Genomic DNA, 19975 nt, shown 5'->3' on the forward strand with positions numbered 1-19975 from the left:
CATGACACCATGTCCTCATTTTTTAAGGCCACTAGATGGCACTCTTTGCTCTGTCTGTGCTCTTGAGCCACTAATTCAATGACCTACCGAGCTCTGAAAATCTGGTCATAATCGACTCTCCTAGTAGGTTGATGAGCTCAATGTAAACAGGAAGGGTAGGTGGTCTTCAAAACGCTGTGAGCAAGCTTAATTTGGGATTCGAAAGTCCAGCTCAGTAGATAAGAGTTTCCTCCCGAAGCTGCAGGTCATCTTTCTGTCAATTATTCTTAATACCAATGAATTTACCTTTTATATTGAATGTTATCGAAGAGACATTTCATAAAAAAACAAAACTAAAAAACATTTGAATACACCTTTGTTCCGATATAAAAGTTGAGTAAATAATAGGTGTTAAATACATTTAGTTAACGAGCTAAATTCCAGCATCAAGATAGATAGATAGATAATAGATCCACTCCTTTGATGGTCGTGTCCAGCATGTTGAGGCTGTCGACTGACTGTCGCTCTGCAGTTCCTCGTCACACAGCTCGTAGCATCAGGTACCAAAACATTCAGCATTAATGTCATGAGATTACAGCAAGATATAAGGTGTCGGTTAGACGGAGACATTAAAGGGACGCAGAGTTGTAGTCGGGAGGAGGAGACTTCATCTTGTCCTGAAGACCATCTGTGCTCGGGAGCCGCTGCCCGACTTCATGGCGGTCGATAAAGAACCTAAAGACCGAGGAAGTGGCATTTAGATTTCCCTCCTGGTTTCAGACTTTTCAAAGCATGACATTTTTTATTTGAAAACGTCCTTTTCGGACATGAAGGGATCAAGGTTTCTCTGCAGCGTGTGAATGATTTTAAAACATTAAAGTCTCTCAAAGTGTCATCACCTGCTGGTGTCGTTCTCCCACAGAAGGTGCTGCAGTTCCTCGGATGGAAGGATCATGCCACTGTCACTCTGCTCCTGCAGAAACACAGTTAGTTTTTCTTCTAAGGTTCAGGTCGGTGTTGGTGTTTGAACCTCCGACGCTTCCTCGCACGCAGGCTCCTCGAACATCTGCAGCTTGTCCAGGCTCCTCACGTAACTAACGTTTATATGTGGAAACAGAACCAAACATCAGCTTCTTCCCGTCGAGTCTGGAGTTGTGTTGCCTTGAATAGACGTGGAAAAAAAACTACCCAAGGTTGGTCACTGCAAGCTGGCCCTCTGTTGAAGACCCGCTGCAGACTGTTCGTCCAGATCCCAGAGGAATGTAGTCTTTACCGACCTGTGAGGAAGGAACACGCTTAAAAAGAGGCTTGATTGATAAATTCAAGGTTCAAGAGAAGAAAAATAATCAGCTGCTATGTTGAATATAAAAAAAACAGGCTTGCCTCGGGGCCATTTGGGGCTTTAAATGTTCTTTATATGGTCAAAGCATCCTTTTAAACAAACTTTTACATTATGTTTTATGACAAACAAAAAATCCATCAACTCTGTTGTATCCCTTTGTGGTTTGTGGTATCCCTTGTGTTGTCTCTGGGTCAAGGTGAACGACCTCCCTGGCTTCCATAAATACATATGCAGTGGTGGAAAACACATTTGTTTTCAGGCCTTTGGGTCACCTTGACCCCGAGACAACAGTTTCAAGGGTTAAACTGTCAAGTGTCTAGAAATAACTTTCTTTTGATATGAAACTGAAAATAAACTTGAATTTAATTGAAAACTACACTTGACACAGGTATTTGTGAAATTAATTTAATCAGTAATTTATTTTAAATGTTTTAACCTTTTTTTCTTTCAGAAATAGACGTATAAGTACCTGTAACTACAGCTAAACTGAAATATCTTATTGAGTTTATGGTTCTGTTTTTCTACTGCTTATTTTGTGTGTTATCTTAATTAATTCCTTTATTTTGTACTAATAAACAAAATCCTATGTTGTGTTTGCAACACTCGGAATAAAAGTTTCTAAATATTATTAAATTCAATTTAAAATGTGTGAAATTAAACATTTTATATCCAATAAATCCTGATCAAATGTACTTGTTGTCACTCTCAGGTGAACATCTCAACAATAGTGGATATAGTTCCAGACCTGCTGGACGCTGGCTTGCAGGAGGTCTCCCAGAGTCTCCACCAGGTCTGTGAAGGCGGGTCGGTCTGTGGGACTGGACTCCCAGCAGGCCAGCATGGTGCTGTAGCTGCGAACACAAGCACACGCGTGCGTAAGAGCGTGATGTTCTTCACGTCACCGTTGAAGCTGAAGAGAAAGCTACATCTCGGGCGTGCTGTACTCCGGCGCTCGCATCCTGGTCCCTGCCCTCAGCCGGTGACAGAAGTCCTCGTCGATGTGAAGACCAGGATATGGAGAAGCTCCTGTAAGAATAATAATTGTATCTGTTTCACCACAAGACAACGTCCACTCATTAACTCTTCCTTTAATCTGAATCTAATATTTATTAATCTTTCAAGAATTATTTTTATTATTTTCTTTGCTTTTTACATGTTGTTTTTTAAATATGTTTATTTCAAATATATTTACACTTTAAATCAATATCCTGACCCTTAGTTAACCCTCAATTTGACCCCAACCCTGGACTGATCAACATTAAATTAATTCTGCCCTACCACTAACCTTAACCTTATCACTAACCCTAACCCTAAACCCTATCACTAACCCTAACCCTATCACTAACCTTAACCCTAACCCTAACCGTATCACTAACCTTTAACCTATAACTAACCCTAACCTAAACCCTATCACTAACCCTAACCCATCACTAACCCTAACCTTTAACCTATAACTAACCCTAACCTACACCCTATCACTAACCCTAATCTTTAATGATAACTAACCCTAACCTTTAACCTATAACTAACCCTAACCTAAACCCTATCACTAACCCTAACCCATCACTAACCCTAACCTTTAACCTATAACTAACCCTAACCTAAACCCTATCACTAACCCTAACCAATCACTAACCCTAACCTTTAACCTATAACTAACCCTAACCCTATCACTAACCTTTAACCTATCATTTACCCAAAGCATTACCTTTAAACTATTTTTTTTGTATATTCTATACATTTTTGAAGATGTATAATATCTTAATACATGTTTAATTCATTTTATTAATATTCTAAGCATAACTATAAAAATAAGTATTTCATTGCATGGTTTTACTGCATTTCCTTATAGTTTCCACTTTTTTAAAATCCTAATTTTAATGAATTGTCTGAATCTAGACCTGAGAAGTTTTACCCAACGAGAAGATCTCCCACAGCAGGACACCGTAGGACCAGACGTCGCTCTGCGTGGTGAACACCTTGTCAAAGATGGACTCCGGAGACATCCACTTGAGCGGGAGGCGAGCCTGCACAGGTGACCAGAGGAGCAGCTCAGATCCAACAGGACAACAACTGCTTCTTTGTTGTAAACGATGATCCCCCGAAAAAAAACACTCACATCTCCTTTGCGAACATAGTCTGGATCTTTGTAAATGTCTCTGGCCAGACCGAAGTCACAGATCTTCACCACATGGTTGTCCGACAGCAGAACGTTTCTGGCCGCCAGGTCCCGGTGAATACACTGATGGAGGCACAATAAAGTCAATCTAATCTAATCTAATGTAGAGTCAAGATGTAGCAGAACGTCTGAGGACAGGGATGAGAGTCAGACCTTCCGAGAAGCGAGGAACTCCATTCCTCGCGCAACTTGGAAGCTGAAGGAGATCAGATCCTCCACAAACAGAGGATCGTTTTTGTTTCGATCTGTGGACGGAAACAAGAGTTTAAATGGACATGAAAGGGTTTGGAGGCAAATCTTTGCTTTACCTTGAGTCTCGTTTTCCACTTTTGGAGCATCAAACTCTGAAGACGACATCTGAGATCACATTAAAACAATTACTCATGGGATGATCCAGGACAATCTTGACCGATCTCTCATTCTCTGCAGCGAGAGTTCTGACCCGCTCTAGTAGAAGAACTCACATTCAAGGCACATCTTAAGACATTCTGGGACTCCTGTGTTTGTCTTGTTCTTTTAAAGTATATATTGTTTATTGTTTTTGATTGTTAAAGTGCTTTTTGACCCTGGTCTAGAAAGGTTTAGAAACAACATTTACTAACTTATTATTTTTAATATTTATACATCAACATTGAATGTGATAAAAAAAAAGTGACATGTTCTTACTTTGTGAGAAAGAATAAAGGAAGTGAATCTGAAAAATGACACTACATGTGTGAAAGCCCAGAATTGCAGAAGTAGGTTATCTTTTTGAAAACATGCCCGGCACCGGCTGTCCACAGTGACTCAAAACTGTTTTTGTCTCGCCACCATCTTTAAAAAGAAGACGGAAGCGAAGCTGTGGAGCCTACCCTGATCTGAACAAACACCTCTCGCTTGCTCTTCAGGAAGAACGACAGGTTTCCATGGCAGCAGTACTCCACGATCACCATGAGAGGACCTGTACACACATATACACACATGCACACATATACACACACACACACGCACACACACACAAGTACAGGACACAAGTCGTATAATTGGCAAAATAACAGAACAAAAACAAACATATAACAGCAAGTCGTGGTCTGGTACAAATAAAAACATATTTTTTATTTGTCTAGTAAAGTGTGTCAAGGTGAACGCTGGAGTTGACCTTTGACATTACTCAGTCTACTGACTCCTTCAAGAAGCATCTTAAGACCTATTTATTTGTGCAGGCTTCTTCTTAACTTTCTTGGGGTCTGCTGTGTTTGTCATTGTGTTGTCTTGAGCATTTAAAGTGAGTTAGTTAGTGTATTTTAATCATGTGTTGTTTTGTTGTTTAAGCTTTTTGTGACCCTGGTTTATAAGAGACCCTTTACAAATAATACATTTTAACTTTTTAATCCCCCCTGCCCCTGCCCCCCTTCTCTCTCTCTCTCTCTCTCTCTCACACACACACACACATACACACACACACACACACACACACACACACACACACACACACACACGCACACACACACAAGTCATATTATTGGCAAAATAACAGAACAAAAACAAACATATAACAGCAAGTTGTGGTCTGGTACAAATAAAATTCCTTTTTTTTATTTGTCTTGTTAAGTGTGTCAAGGTTAACGCTCGAGTTGACCTTTGACATTACGCAGTCTACTGACTCCTTCAAGAAGCATCTTAATTATTAATTATTATTATTATTATTACTATTTATTTGTGCAGGCTTCTTCTTAACTTTCTTGGGGTCTGCTGTGTTTGTCATTGTGTTGTCTTGAGCATTTAAAGTTAGTTAGTTAGTGTATTTTAATCATGTGTTGTTTTGTTGTTTAAGCTTTTTGTGACCCTGGTTTATAAGAGACCCTTTACAAATAATACATTTTAACTTTTTAATCCCCCCTGCCCCTGCCCCCCTTCTCTCTCTCTCTCTCTCTCTCACACACACACACGCACACACACACACACACACACACGCACACACACACACACCTCCAGGTCTGGTGCAGGCTCCGAGCAGGTTGACCACATTCAAGTGATGACCAATGAAATTCAGGATCTTCAGTTCCGACATCAGAGCGTTTTGTTCGTGGACTGTAGCGCCCTCTGGTGGAAACCATCGACAACTGTCAGTGATGATAACAAAAACCCCTGCAGAGACGCTGACTCCGGTTACCTTTGAGCATCTTCACAGCCACGGTCTTGAGGCCGGCGTTGCTGTCGATGCCGAAGGCCGAGGCCTGCATCACCTTCCCGAACGCCCCTCGTCCCAAGTTCCTGCCTTTGAGAGAGACAAACAACATGGGAGTCGTCAATACTCTCATCAACGGTCCATTTAGGAGGATCCTCTGCTGGAGCTGATTAACTGCAGCAACACACCCTGATGGCTTTGATCCGCTGCACACAGACGACACACTCACGCTCTGATTAATGGAATGAGAGTCACTCCCAATAATAGTCCGATAACATCCATGAGAAAATCCTCTCGCATCCTCCCTGCTCCAAAGCATCCTGCTCGGGTTCTAGGACCAGAGGAGAGAAATCCTTCCAGGCTGTTGCTCTTAAGCTTTGCAACGATCTTCCTCTCCCTCTGCGCTTGATGTATCTGCCAATCAAATAAGGTCTGAATCGGCAGATCTGTTGTGTGGAGTCCCTCAAGGTTCTGTTCTGGGTCCTTTATTGTTTTTGCTGTACTTGATTCCCCTCGGTAAAATCATTCAGAGATTTCCTGATGTTTCTTATAACATTTTTGCTGATGACATCCAGCTCTACTGCTCTTTTGATTCAACTGAGCCCCAGATGCTTAACAGCTATACAAATAAAAATTACTTACTTACTTACTTACTTTAAGAAACATCTTAAGATTTTTTTATTTGTTCAGGGTTTTCCTTGATTTTCTGGAACTCCTGTTGTGTTCTCAGTTTTATCTTGACCTTTAAAGTATATACTTTATTGAGTATTGTTTTGATGGTTTAAGCGCTTTGTGACCCTGGTCTGGAAAAGCACTATATAAATAAAAATTACTTACTTACTTACTTACTTCTTTGAGCTTGGAATGAGTGTTTTGAATTAATAAAATTAACTTCCTATATGGTTGTTTTAAATGGTGTATCTCACGTGCGACTTAAGATCCTGGACTTTAATTCCCAAAAAAAGACACTTTATATTTCTTAGAAATCTATATATTGTGAAACAAGCATGTCGTCAGCTAACGTCTTTATAATGCATCAAACTACCTAACTTCAGTCGCTCTCTGGGGAACTCCCACTGCGTGGAGTCGTACAGCAGCCTCTGGCACTGCTCGTCTGGAGGCCCGTCTCCCGCGTCCAGGATGATGGACAGATACTCCGGTTTGGTCCTTGTGCCGTTGTTGGCCTGAGGGAGTGAAAATAATTTTTTTGGAATGTTAATAATCCGGTGGTGAATCATAGGAACGAGTAGAGATGAACGACAGGAACGAGTCTCTCACCTGTCGTAGTTTACGAATGAAGAGTGTGAGGAGGAGCCAGAGGAGCGTGGCCACCGCACAGGTGCAGGTGAGGAGGGGGATCTCCAGGTACGGAGCCTCTGACGGAACTGGAGACAAACATATTGGATTCTTTAACGTTGACTTGAATGAACCTCCGATATTTATGGGAAACAGATCATGAACCTTGTTTGTACTAAGCATTGCTGCGAAACCAAGTGTTCAGTTAAAGTATGTTTCTATTGAAGATCGACTTGATGATGTAAGTGTGTGTTAAATATATGTTGTGCCTCCATTGTACTCATCAGTGTGTGTCTGTTTGTACCAAACTCTCATTTATTAAGGATATTTGCATTAGAAAATGATCTAAAGCCCCGCCCACTCAAGCTAAAGTCTTGTTTACCATCACCATGCGTCATAAATCCCGGAAGTCTCCACCTACAAGGGACTCTTTGTATAAACAAAGCGGGGCATGACTACAGCTGGATGGAGGAGAAAAGAAGCCATTTTCACGTCATAATGGACTCCGCTCTCGTAACCTCTGGTTCGCCGAGATTTTTCGAACCTTATTTGTGTCAAACTCATTTTATGTGGCATTAATAGTTGTCGCAAAGTCTATTCATGTCCAGGTTGATATGGCAACCTATAAATATGTCAGTGTTTAAGATAAGATAAGGAACAAAGATTAATCAAAAATCTCACATAAACTTCCAATGTTGAAAGGAATTTGATTGGAGTGTTTGGTGACGAAGACATTTTGGTAAATATACTTTTAATTTGACCCAGGAAAATGAATAATAAACCATTGCAGTGCTCAACTGCGCTCAAAAAGCAGGCAATCGAACCCCTTGTTATTGTACGTTTTTGCTGATGTTTGTGTAAATGTTAATGTTAAAAAGCACTCACTGTTCTCGACCGACACGAAGGCGGAGGTCTCGGCCGAGCCTCTGTCATTACTGGCCTGGCAGGTGTACCAACCCTGGTCGTCCTCGGTGACCCGGTCGATATGAAGCCTGCCGCCCTCCTCTGATATCACGATTCCTTCAGAGAAATGCAAGCGATTCAATGTAACGGCTGCCATTCTTTTTAAGAAAACAACACCGTGGTATTTTACCTGATCCAGGCAGCAGAGCGATGTCGTTCTTGTACCACGTGATGGTTGGACGCGGGACACCGTCGGCGCTGCAGTGGAGCGTCACTGAGCGGCTGACGTTGACCGAGCAATCGCTCAAATTGCTCAGCAGGACCGGAGGCTGTAGTTCTGGGTGGAAAAAAACACACAGAACAGCTTCATGAAGGGCTGAGACATATTTTGATCACAATTATTCTGGATATTTAAAAAAAATATTTAGAAAAATCCAATGACTATATTTATTTTTTGATTAAAATCTTCTCAATGTGTTCATGTGGAAGAAAATATAGTATTAATAACATATTTAAAAACTAGGGATCCATCCTCTCCTGAACTTCATTCTCTTAACCTTTGTTATCTCAGGGTCAAGGTGGCCTAGGTGCCGAAATGTGTTTGTGGTATCCTTTGTGTTGTCTCTGGGTCAAGGTGAACGACCTCCCTGACTTTTTTCCAAACCTCTGGGTCACTTTGACCCTGAGATAACACAAGGTAATAGATGGATCATGCACTGTTCAAACATCATTGCTATTGTACACATGCAATGTCTTCTCTGAGGTTGATGTTTGTGCAAAACATCTGAAGCCAAAGTGAGTTGTACGTGTTCTATGTAATAACTGGATGTTTTATCAAGTGAATATTTGCAATAAGTAGAATTAAAGATTTTTATATGGTCAAATATGGCACCTAGTCTACTAAAGGTAGTGTTGAAACGGCTCATTTAGCCGCTGCAAAGAGTAAAAGCTGCTATAAATATAACATATAATCATTTCAGTACATACAAAAGAAAACATAAGACTAAATACACCAACATATAAATAAAATGCTTCTTTTTGTGTTGAGGATCAAGTTCCTGTCGCCTGAGAACAGCGAGTGTATCGGGTTTATTTTGAGAGGAAACTGTGTTGTGATAAAGCGAAACTGAGTGACCACACAGAAGTGACTCACTTTGACAGCATGACTGTGGCATTGAAATAAACCCGTGAGTCAGCAGGTGTGTTGGACTCTCCCCGGCGTCAACCATGACTTCAGCTTCGACTAAAAATAAAGCCACGATGGAGTCGCCCGGTGGTTCTCAACTGTCGACTGTCTTTCCACGACCTCCGTGATTCAGACCAGTGACTCCACAGTCTTTCTAGTAAGAATGCCGCGAGGATCCCCCGGGGAGGAAGTATACGTGTGGTGCCGTGATTATATTGAGAGCGGCCGTAAAAGACGAGAAGAAAAAAGTCACTTAAGCGAGGCGCTTGATTGTTGTTTCCTCTATCTTCCTCCCGGACAACAATTGATGATTGTCCGCGGGGGCCGGGGTCCTGACAGTGTGTGATTGGTTGATTGTTCCTCCGCTCCTGAGCAGGGGCCTGTGAATGTGGCATTGTGGGAAGTGCCATTGTGAGCTCTTCCTCTAGACAAGAGCTCATTCCCACGTGAAAGAGGTGCAGCTCTGGAGCGCCACAGCAAAGGCAGGGTGGGGCCTCAGGAAGCCAAGGGGACCCGATTCCCAAGCAAGGATGGCCTCGGCCAGGATGGATGTTTGTTTGTTTGTTTGTGAAAACATTGGGCTTCTGTATTTAGAGGACCCAGAGATGCTATTTTAAAACTTTCGTTTTGGCACCAACTTCCAGGGTCTTGACAAATCACAAGAGAGACTAAAAGTTTGGATTTATCCAAGTCTTTAACTAAACAAATCAATCAAATTATTAACGGTGAGCTTCTCTTGATAAATAATAAATAATAATTCATTTTATATATAAGGCGCCTTTCAAAACACACAAGGACATCGCACAGACAGAAAACAACAGTAGGACAGAAGTTGTAAAAAACACGAAAAGTGAAAAAATCTTGGGAATTATAGGACGTTACAGGTTTAGAAGCCAGTTTTAAAAGGTGAGTCTAAAAACAGTCAGTGTGTTACTGTGAAGGTCCGGTGGGGGGGGAGGTCCAGAGGTGAGGGACAGATCGTCTCTGGACCTCCTGGAGGCCGAACGGTCTTAATAAACACATGATATGATATGGAATTTGACACTTACTTGTGACCATCACCTGCGTGTCAAGGTGTGTCTTCTTCCCTGTGACGAGGTGGTGGGCGGAGCATCTGTAGACGCCGGAGTCTCGGGATGTCAGGTTGCTTAGCAACAACCCAAGAGCGTTTGAGAACTTCCCAGATTTAAAATCGACACTCGGCGGGAGGTCGGTGCCGTTCAGTCGCCGCCAGGACAAACTGGAGTACAGGTGCTTGTTGGCGAGGCAGGTGAGGTTCACGGCGCTGCCCTCTATTGGCTGTGTGCGCTGTTGCACGCTCAGGCCTCCGGGAACGTCTGGACAGAAGAAAAAAAAAAAGCCAAATAAAACATCACAGGAATGTTTTTATGATTCAAAAGTCCTCTCCGTGTCTGGACGTGTGTCTGGTGTGCGAAGTGCTCGCGCTGATTCAACAAATCCAACGTTTAGGGACCTTTGATGACAATGTTGAATGGCCATTGTGGGTAAAAGCAGCGAGTATAATACAGTGAAAAGCCTTTTTATTTACTTTAGCCATTTGACACTTCCCGTGGAAACGGCTCAAGAGTTTCCTGATGGCAGATAGTGTTTATCTTTCCCGAACACCCCAAGGCCTCCAGAAATAAAGCGGACCTTCCAGTCCAAGGAAGTCCACTCCATAGGGAAGTGGAACGATAAGAGCCCCTGGTTCCTGTTTTACTCCGGCTCACACACTTTCAGCGCGGGGAGGCCTTGCACACTTCAACGTCCTGCATGAGGTTAAAAAATACATACCTGATGTCACACACATTAAACACGTAAACTGCGTTCCCTTGCCAAAGTCAACCTCCTCACATCCCTGTGTGCCGCCTTGAGCTCATGAAACTGTGTCCTCAGTGCACACGACACACACTCACTTTATAAATGGATTTATAGGGGTTTGTTGCATCCAGTTTCATCCTCACGTGGACGGTTTATTCTTGAGATCTTGATGGAAAAGGGTGGATAACAACCACAATTAAAACGTCTATTGTTCTAAACTCGCAGTGAAGAGAAGGAAGTTCACTGAGCAGATGTTTCGATCGAGTGTAAATATCCAACTGTCTGTAACAGGAAGTACGAGTCTGATGACGGTTTAGTCTTTCTGCTCTTGAAGGTTCATCTTTATTCATTATATCTGTCTTTCCTTCATCCATCACTTCCTTACACTACCTTTAATTTCTTTGTCAGTTTACTGTTATCGGAAGTCCGTATAAGATGTTCATTATCTTATCTTCAGGAAGTATCTTAAGGCAGTGGTATCTCACCGACGGAGAAGCGACAGATCTGCGACGTCTCAGAGACGTCTCCTGGCAAGTTGGCATTAAATTTGCACAGAAGTCGTCTCTGAATAGATATAGAATAGATAGACGTCGCCCGCAAGGTCTCTTCGTTCTTCTTGGTCTCAAGAAGGACGCGGAGACGTCGAGGACAAGGACAAGATAAGTCTCTGCAACTGAATTAAGACGACCTGATAGAGACTTGAAAATGTCTCCATCTTCTCTCAGAAAGAAATGTAACATGTTTGAATTGAATTCTGTGGCGACTTGACTTCCATGTTGGGAATTAGTCTTCAGGCCGAGAGGTCGTCTCTTTAAACACTTGTTTGTAGGTCACAATAAAATGGATCTACTTTGATTTTGAGGCAAAAACTCAGAGGGCCACACAGAATCACATCACACAAAAAAAGGGACAAGAATAAAGATGAAAGTTGTTGAAATGTTCATTTTGAAAAGTAAGAATGGTCACCGCTGATGTAGAAGTGGATGTCCAGGTGGTCCGAGCCTACAGAGTTGGAGGCGATACAGCGGTAGATTCCGGACACCGAGGCCTGCGCCACCATCAGGGCCCCCACCACCTACACAAAAGCACAAACACACATTTATCAGTTACCTCCAGCTGCAGCTTCACACAACATCCAAAAGGGGTTTCTGTGTCCATTTCCAAAGCAGCGCACTGGTGAAAACTTGTACCACAACACACCAACGACAACACATCCATCATCTGCAATGAATGACAAACACAACATCAAGCCGTCGACAACAACCACACTAACAGCGAACACAGAGAAACTCCCATCAAACATCACACAACCATCACAGTAATGCTGCAACCAAGACTTGGTTCTAGAGCGTCATGAAGTGATCTTTATTCTTATCATCATTAGTTATGGTGTTTCATTACTCACCTTTTTCTTCCCCCGAAGCACTTCCTGTCTGTGCTTTACACTCAGGATGTGGTTGTGTGTGGACGTGGGGCCTCGCTTTTCCACGGAAGTCCACGGCGAGGAAGATGTGGGCCTGCACCTTTAGAATCAGAGTAGGAGGGATGGACTCAGCTGTGTTGACACAAGTCATGTTTTTTAGCTGCTTCCAGGTGTTAGTGTTTGTCTCAGCTGTGTTCAGCAGGAAGTAGACCCAACCTTTTTGGATCATCATCTATCAATTGTACCATCATCACACTCATCATCATCATCATCATCATCATCATGGCCGCCCACCAAATTAGCATCACATCCTGTGGATCTGTGGAACTCTACGTAATTCTGTGTTGTTCATCTATGGGGGATGCAGAGGTGCTATTGTCATCGCGTCCGGCAGCTTCCTCCCATTCTTACCTACTGATCCTACAACTCCAGGACAAAAGTTCCTTGTCCCCCTCAATGATTCTCACAAGTCTAAATCCATAGATTACACACCCTTGGAGCTGTGGGAACTGGAGCTTACGCAAGTTGCTTTTCTGATTGTCTCGGCACATTCCTCCCACTTATTTTGGTCATGCCTCTGTCACACATGAGTTTTTGACAAATATCACAGACCTAATGGTTTGTGGAGATTATTAAATACATATTTAATGTTAAAATCCATAAGTGGATCAGAGCAGAAATTATTTAAAAATAAGATACAATTTGTATTGATTTTAACTGTGAATTGCATTGTTGTTTAAGCTCTTTGTGACCCTGGTCAGTGAAAGGTGCTTTACAAATAAAAATTACTTAATTACTTATAATTATGCATGTATTATTGAATTTTCAATTACATCTATAGAAATTATCATTTTTTATTTTTCTTAATATTTTCTAAACTTAAATTGAAACGTATTTAGAGGCTTGATGAACATTCATATTCACAGGGTTGTAAGTGTGTTTTTATTTTTTTATTTTCTGTGACTTTTGTTTTTGACGACAACAAAGCAATGCATTTGAAACGGAACTCAAAATGTAAGCAAAATACAACAAAACCTTTCAAATATCTAACGTTAAAATGATAAAAGGTTTGATATTCAGAAACATCAAAGTGTCAAACTGCCATGGTAGAGCAATACTATTACTTGAATATATAAACATTGTATTCTACAGTTTCTACCAAAAATATACTGATACAAATAGTTATAGTTATAGTAATAAATGAATCCTTTAAAGTTATATCTACTTCCAGTGACCAGTTCAAAATGTAAAATTCATTATTACTTTGGAAAATAGAATAAATAAAATGAAAAAGGCTATGTTTATACTTTAATGAGTAGTCAAGGAGTATTTTTAAATTATAAAACAATAAAATATATAAAATAATGTTATATTTTCACACTGAGCTCATGAATGGCCAAATACTGACAGAGGGCAGGACAGTCCAGTTAGAGGCTTAAGTTCCATCCTCTATAGTTGTAAACTAGCAAATATGAATGAGTCTCACAAACACACACGTACACACACACACACACACACACACACACACACACACACACACACACACACACACACACACACACACACACACACACACACACACACACACACACACACACACACACATACATACATGACCCTGACAGAAGAAGCAAAACCCTCAGAGAAACGTCTTCCACGGTGATTAGTGAGACAGGGACACAAAAGTGTAGTTAGAGGGAGTAAAGCCAACACGTGTACAGACACATTCACACAGTGTAGCTGCCAAAACGGTAAGCGCTGCCCTGGAAGTATGAACTGTGTATCAGTGCTGGTCATCTCCTGACTTTTCTTCCTGCCCTGCCTAAAATACCCTCGTACCTCTCTACCCAGAATAACTGCGGACACATTAAACAATACAGGAGTAGGAGCAAAGTTTATTGTCCAAATTACACACAAACAATTGCAAAAATATATCTTAACAGTTTCATACAATTTCAGCAAATATTGACATGTCATGTGTAAGTTAGTTGTAAAAAATATTAAATATTAGATTCATATATTACTCATAGAACATCTGTATACAAAGAATGGAGGGAAACACCCGTAGAATCGGACACATGCGCGCTCACACGCAGATACAAAGATGTTGGTTTTTTTTGGATTTGAATACAAAGACAAAACACGGCCGATATAGTGACACAAGACATCTTAACATCAGTTGAGACAGGACGAGTATTATGAGAAGAAGACTTAGTAATCACTGGCAGACATCCTACATGGCAGGTGTCTGTTGACCATCAGTCTTTATTAGAGAACTGTCAGAGCATTCCTCGGCTCTCCCTGTTTGTCCATCAAAGGTTCAAAGCGACTTTCTTCCGCTGGTGATAGAATTATCGGAACGGCATCTCACAGCTTTTGTGGATTTCAGAATCAGGTCAGAGTTTGAGACGGACGCACTTCTGCACCCGTTTTAGTACCACTCTTGGACACAAGAAGCGAAGCGGCTTAAGAAACGTGACAGCTGAATGAAATTGCACATCTTCTGGCTCATATATGTCATGTTAGAAGCAACACACGGGGGGGGAGGACTGAAACCTGGAGGAAATAAATAAATAGCTGGTCATTCCTCTGTGGTCCGCTTGTCTCCTGGTCTTCACTGCTCAACAGTGTTCCGAGTCTCTCTGAGAGGAAACATGGGGTCGACTCTCAGGGATCCTGCTGCTACATGAAAAAGCGCTGATGAGATTGTTTAGCGCTTTAGGGTGGGATGCGATGTTCCTCTGGCGGGGCGGAGGGCATGGTCTCGGAGGTATGTGTGGGGGGCAGCAGAGCCGGCGGGAGGGGGGGGGGTTGCTGGTGGTGGGCTCTCAAGAATAGATCAAGCTCTTGAGGAAGCGGACAGTGCCACGTTTGAAGACGCGGGGACAATCACGCTGCTGGGAAGCGTCTCGTGTCGGAGAGGAAGCCAAACAACAAGAGGAAAAGCACTCTGATTTTCGCACAGGAAGCCCACTGCGCCTCCTGCCCGGGCCAGATAAGAGCACTGTGGTTCCCAAGGCCAGACTTAGAATTGGACCAAGGACCGAGCGTGAGGCCCTCTCAGCCTGAAACAGCCTCCGTCCCCGGGTCTCCTCTGGTGCCGTGTCAAGCTCGCGGTGCAGCCGGGCTGCAAAGAACAAGGGTCCAGTGAGGATCCAGCATCAACTACACTATGCACACATTGTCAACACAGTTTGAGAAGAACAGAGCTTTTCTAAAACACACCTTTATCTCTACCTGAGATTGTTAACATTGCCCATAACAATACCCTAACCCTAACCCTGACCCTAAAGCTCTTACCAAACTCTCTTACCCTACCCCTCCAACCCAAATCTAACCCTCTATACAAAACTCTAACCCTTTAACCCTATAACCCTACAAAACTACAACCCTAACCATTTTTTTAAATTGATGTGTGTGTGGGTGCAGGTTTAACCAGGGTTTTGACCGATCAGGCGTCTACAGATCAGTCGCTTATTTGAGTAGTTTCTGTCATTCAGAAGCTCAAAATAAAGTGCGTAAATCTTCATCTACTTTAACACAAAATTTAGAACTTCTTCACCCAAAGACATTCAAAACATTTTCGGTATTTTATTAATCCAACATTTGCTACAAAAATAGAAATGATTTTGGAGTTGTTGTTTTTTTGTAACTTTTGTTTTAATCTCATCTTGTCGGATTACGCTATATAGCAAAGTTTTATTCGTAAAGTCGTACACTTTAAATCATGGTTTTTCAGTTGTCACTACTTTACTCACTTTTTAGAGATGGATAAGGAGCAGATGTTTTATTTTTTCTGCGCTTTATTTATAAGAATACCCATTTTAATCTTAATTTTTGTAAAACCATGAATGCTTTTGAAGGTGTTTTGAACAGTTTTAGGCAGCTCAACGTTCAACGTAGTCAAGAAGGATCGAAAACAAAGTCTTGCGACTTTGATTAGTGTTTGTTCCTCGTGTTTTGCGTTGATCTGAAATTGCAGATCTAAAGTACATTCCTTTTTATTTATGATTACTTTTGGCAAACAGCAAACTGGCGCACTTCGGCATGGCGCCACACAGGAGCGCCGGGGTCGAGGGTCAAGTACGCTCATGATGTCAGCGTGTCTCAGAAGGGGAATAGAGCGTGGGCGGCTGGAGCTGTGGTTTTTCGAAGATGCTTAACCTTTCTGTCTTGGTCATAAGCAACACAATACGCTGCTGACCTTTAAGAGCAACTTAATTAATGTTTTTGCCAAGTGGCTGTTGGAACACACACACACACGTGTGTCTGCGTGTCCGACTGTTGCTCTGCATGTCTGGGTTGGGCCACTTCTCATGAGGACTTTATATATAGTGTGTATGTCAGATATAAGAAAAGGCATTACAGGATGCTGTGTGCGAGCACAATAATAAACAGGCCTCTGACCCGCGTCCTGCGCAGGAAATTCATTAAATCATAGCGTTTGATTTGGAAACTAACAAATCGTGACTGAGAGCACAAAACCCAGGTCTATTGAAGTGTGTTTCTCATTGTTCTTTTTAAGTCTGAGATACACTGTGAACACGCAACACACACACAAAGGAGCACACATGTGTGCGTTCACACAGAAGAGATGAATTCATGTGAACTCAAACGAACATGGAGAAGGACGCACAGACAGAACGACAACAAACATGTAGGATGTGGTTTACACATAAACACACACATGATTAGCAAACACACTATCACAGCAATGAACAGACACACACACACACACTCATGCACACAAAAGGCCCACAAAGACATCTGTCCTGGCTACAAGGAGGAAATTGTCTGAACACATGCTGGATTAGACAAAACATGTCTCCTTTTAACAACAACACAAAAACGGTTGAATTCCACACAGAAGCTCAGCATCAGATGATGTTTAATTGGGAATTCATAGAAGAAGCAAAAAAAGACCTAATCTGGAAAAATTGAAAAAGTCCATAATAGTTCCCAGATGTTGGACCAGTCAGTCTCGATGTAGATTGTGGTTCAATGAGAAGCAAAAAATAACCTCGACTGGAATGATTAATCTGTTGAAGTTGAATTTGTCTGCACACGCTTCAGATTTTTATTCTAGACGTTTAAAAAAAATGGTTAATCCGAAATTAATATTTTATTTAAATATTTATACATGAATCTAAACATTGTTTTATGTCCTTTTTTTTATTAAATGTCCTATTCTAGTATATATTGACTTCTGCAGTTTGAAGTGATGTAAAAGATCAGCAAAACATTTGGAGAAATGGTTTCATCTCTGGATTTAACCGAAACTTTCTTACATCTGATGCAGGTTAAGTGAACTGGATTTACAGATTTAAAGGTTTTGTCTTCCTGATACTGATGTATTTATATTCTTTTATAACTGTATCTACAGCCGAGAAATGAATTAGCAAATAAGAAAGTTATAGACATCAAAACATCAAACGGTAGACTTGATGACTAAATCTTAAAGATACACAAATAATCTCTAATTTACACTCCCATTATACAACAACAATAGTTAGTTTACTAACTAACTACCACTTTCTCTAAAAGATAGAGGTTGTTTGAGTCCAACTTGAGAAGGCAAACCTTACATTTACACAACTCTAATGACATTTATCTCCTATTAACATTAACCAAAATTAGATTTCCACTTTGATATGTTTTACTTTAACGTATCGATGTTGAATCTTCAGCCAATCAGAAGTGATTCTAACGTTACCCTTTTGCCCTGAACTTTATGAAGAAATCAGTGGTTCATTGTCTGCTTACCGGCCTTTAGAAGGACAGGGATGCCAGAGCCACTTGATGTCAGGAGGAGGAACACCGTGAGACGTGCAGTGTAGAGTTTTCCTGCTCCCTCGCGGCACAGTACCGGGATCCTGCAGCGACACTTCTTTCTCGCCGATCTGCGGACAGACTGTTTCGAAACCATCAGAAACTGAGACGACCAGCGAGAGAAGCTCTTACCATTGACCACAAGAGCGACGGTGAGATTCCGGCTCAGTCCATATTCAGGGATCCGAACCTGGATGGTATATTTCCCAGCATCCTCCTCTGCTACATCCCGGATAACTAGGGCGTTCCCGGACATGTGGTACCTGGAGCACTGATCTGCTGCCACCGTTCCATCCTTGAACCTTTGACACAACATGTTACAGTTAGACTCAAGTCAAAGCATCATTTCATCTTCTTCAGCGACAAATCTTACCAGACGACCTCAGGTGCTGGGAATGCTTGTAGTTTAGGAGAGAGCTTGTATGATTTCTGTCCTGCGTGAACCTTCATTACACAGTTTTTCTTGGGCTTTAACCGAATGAATGGACGGTCTGGAGAGACAATAGAAGAGTATCGTGTCAGTCTTTCTCAAATGTGGATGAACCTTGTTGGGTGTAACTCACCATAGACGATAACAGAAACGTTCTGTTGTTTGGTGTTCTCTCCGCTGTTGACGCGGCACGTGTACAGGCCCTGGTCCGACAGCTGAAGCTTGGGGATGGTCAGGACGTTGTTGAACTGGATATGTGTTCTGAGTTTCAAGATTCTTTTGAATGTGAAGCCTCTGCTGGTGTCCTGGAAGTCATGTTAGGAAAAAAGCCAAAGATGACTTCTTACAATCCAATCGTTCAATCAAATGATACTTATACATGTGTATTTAGAGGTTTTCATCTACAGAGGTCAGCAAACTGACCTTAAGCTTTTGCATCTACTTCATGGCTATTTATTCCCTGTCACTGCTGCCTATCCCAGCTACCTAGGGCAAGAGAGGTCTCTCTCCTAGAGAGGCTACCATTCGGCTTTCTTGGGGAATGATATGCAGTTAAAGCACAGGATGAATATTTAATACAAAGTCTGGAAATCTTACAACTTATTCGATCGGAACCTGTGTTTATCCCAGTTAAGGTGATCTGGAGTTTCAAGCTAATATACACTGTGATGATCAGCAGGACTATCTTATAAATGAAGACCCATGATGCTTTATTTAGAGGTCTTTTCTAGACATTTATTTATCAATCTAAGGCACTGATTGATTGAGTTATTTAACTAATTTTGTATCTTGTAATTTAGTAATTTCCTCCAAACTTCATCCAAGAATGTACATGTAAAAAACAACCACCTTCTTCAAATAATGGTTTGTATCACGTGACTAACAGATAGAAAAGAAAATATGATATATGCCTAAAAGTCCTGTTTTTGTCAGTACACTGACATTTTGTATTTTCCTAAAGTTTATATTGGAACCAGCCATTAAAATCACAAAGAAATAAAAGAAAACAAAGGGCTATAACCTTTTCACCACTGTTTTTATTTTAATTATCTTTATAACACATTAATAAACATTTAAAAAAGACAATACAGAAAACCCCAAATAATATTGAAATAAAATGTGTCTCACTTTTACTACTGAACATTAGCCAGAATCTCAGCTATAATGATATGATATGAAACATAAAAGCAAAGATGACAATTTCATAGATTATCAATTGATATTCATCTGACCTTTCCAGGATAATCCCAAGTAATGTTGACTCTTGTGTTGAGTTCTCCGATCGCAGTGCAGTTCAAGGCCAGTCTCTTCCCTCTCAGCTTCTTCACCGGGTCACTGCTGTTCAAGTAGACCCTCATGATGTTGCTCACTAGTTCAGCAGAGACAGAACCCATGAGATGTCAACAGAACGTTCGGTGAA

At 41.4% G+C, this 19975-nt stretch overlaps 1 protein-coding gene across 1 annotated transcript in view; it reads right to left on the reverse strand.

The window, feature by feature from the left end:
• Positions 1-7: 7 nt before the first annotated feature.
• flt1 (fms related receptor tyrosine kinase 1) overlaps positions 8-19975 on the reverse strand; it is a 30127-nt gene continuing 10159 nt past the window's right edge. The window contains exons 6-30 of the mRNA XM_087788905.1: positions 19788-19924; positions 18689-18860; positions 18499-18616; positions 18258-18427; positions 18060-18207; positions 12279-12396; positions 11840-11948; positions 10102-10389; positions 8057-8203; positions 7849-7983; positions 6946-7052; positions 6713-6851; positions 5653-5757; positions 5469-5582; positions 4352-4440; positions 3809-3857; positions 3654-3745; positions 3441-3563; positions 3237-3348; positions 2248-2347; positions 2067-2172; positions 1168-1256; positions 1010-1073; positions 879-952; positions 8-714 (exon numbers count right to left, since the gene is read on the reverse strand). Coding sequence (XP_087645031.1) covers positions 609-714; positions 879-952; positions 1010-1073; positions 1168-1256; positions 2067-2172; positions 2248-2347; positions 3237-3348; positions 3441-3563; positions 3654-3745; positions 3809-3857; positions 4352-4440; positions 5469-5582; positions 5653-5757; positions 6713-6851; positions 6946-7052; positions 7849-7983; positions 8057-8203; positions 10102-10389; positions 11840-11948; positions 12279-12396; positions 18060-18207; positions 18258-18427; positions 18499-18616; positions 18689-18860; positions 19788-19924 — 3011 coding nt within the window. The 3' untranslated portion in view covers positions 8-608. The remainder of the gene's footprint in view (positions 715-878; positions 953-1009; positions 1074-1167; positions 1257-2066; positions 2173-2247; positions 2348-3236; positions 3349-3440; positions 3564-3653; positions 3746-3808; positions 3858-4351; positions 4441-5468; positions 5583-5652; positions 5758-6712; positions 6852-6945; positions 7053-7848; positions 7984-8056; positions 8204-10101; positions 10390-11839; positions 11949-12278; positions 12397-18059; positions 18208-18257; positions 18428-18498; positions 18617-18688; positions 18861-19787; positions 19925-19975) is intronic.

This window comes from Callionymus lyra, chromosome 4 (assembly GCF_982586985.1).
Source record: "Callionymus lyra chromosome 4, fCalLyr1.hap1.1, whole genome shotgun sequence".
Lineage (NCBI taxonomy): Eukaryota > Metazoa > Chordata > Actinopteri > Syngnathiformes > Callionymidae > Callionymus > Callionymus lyra.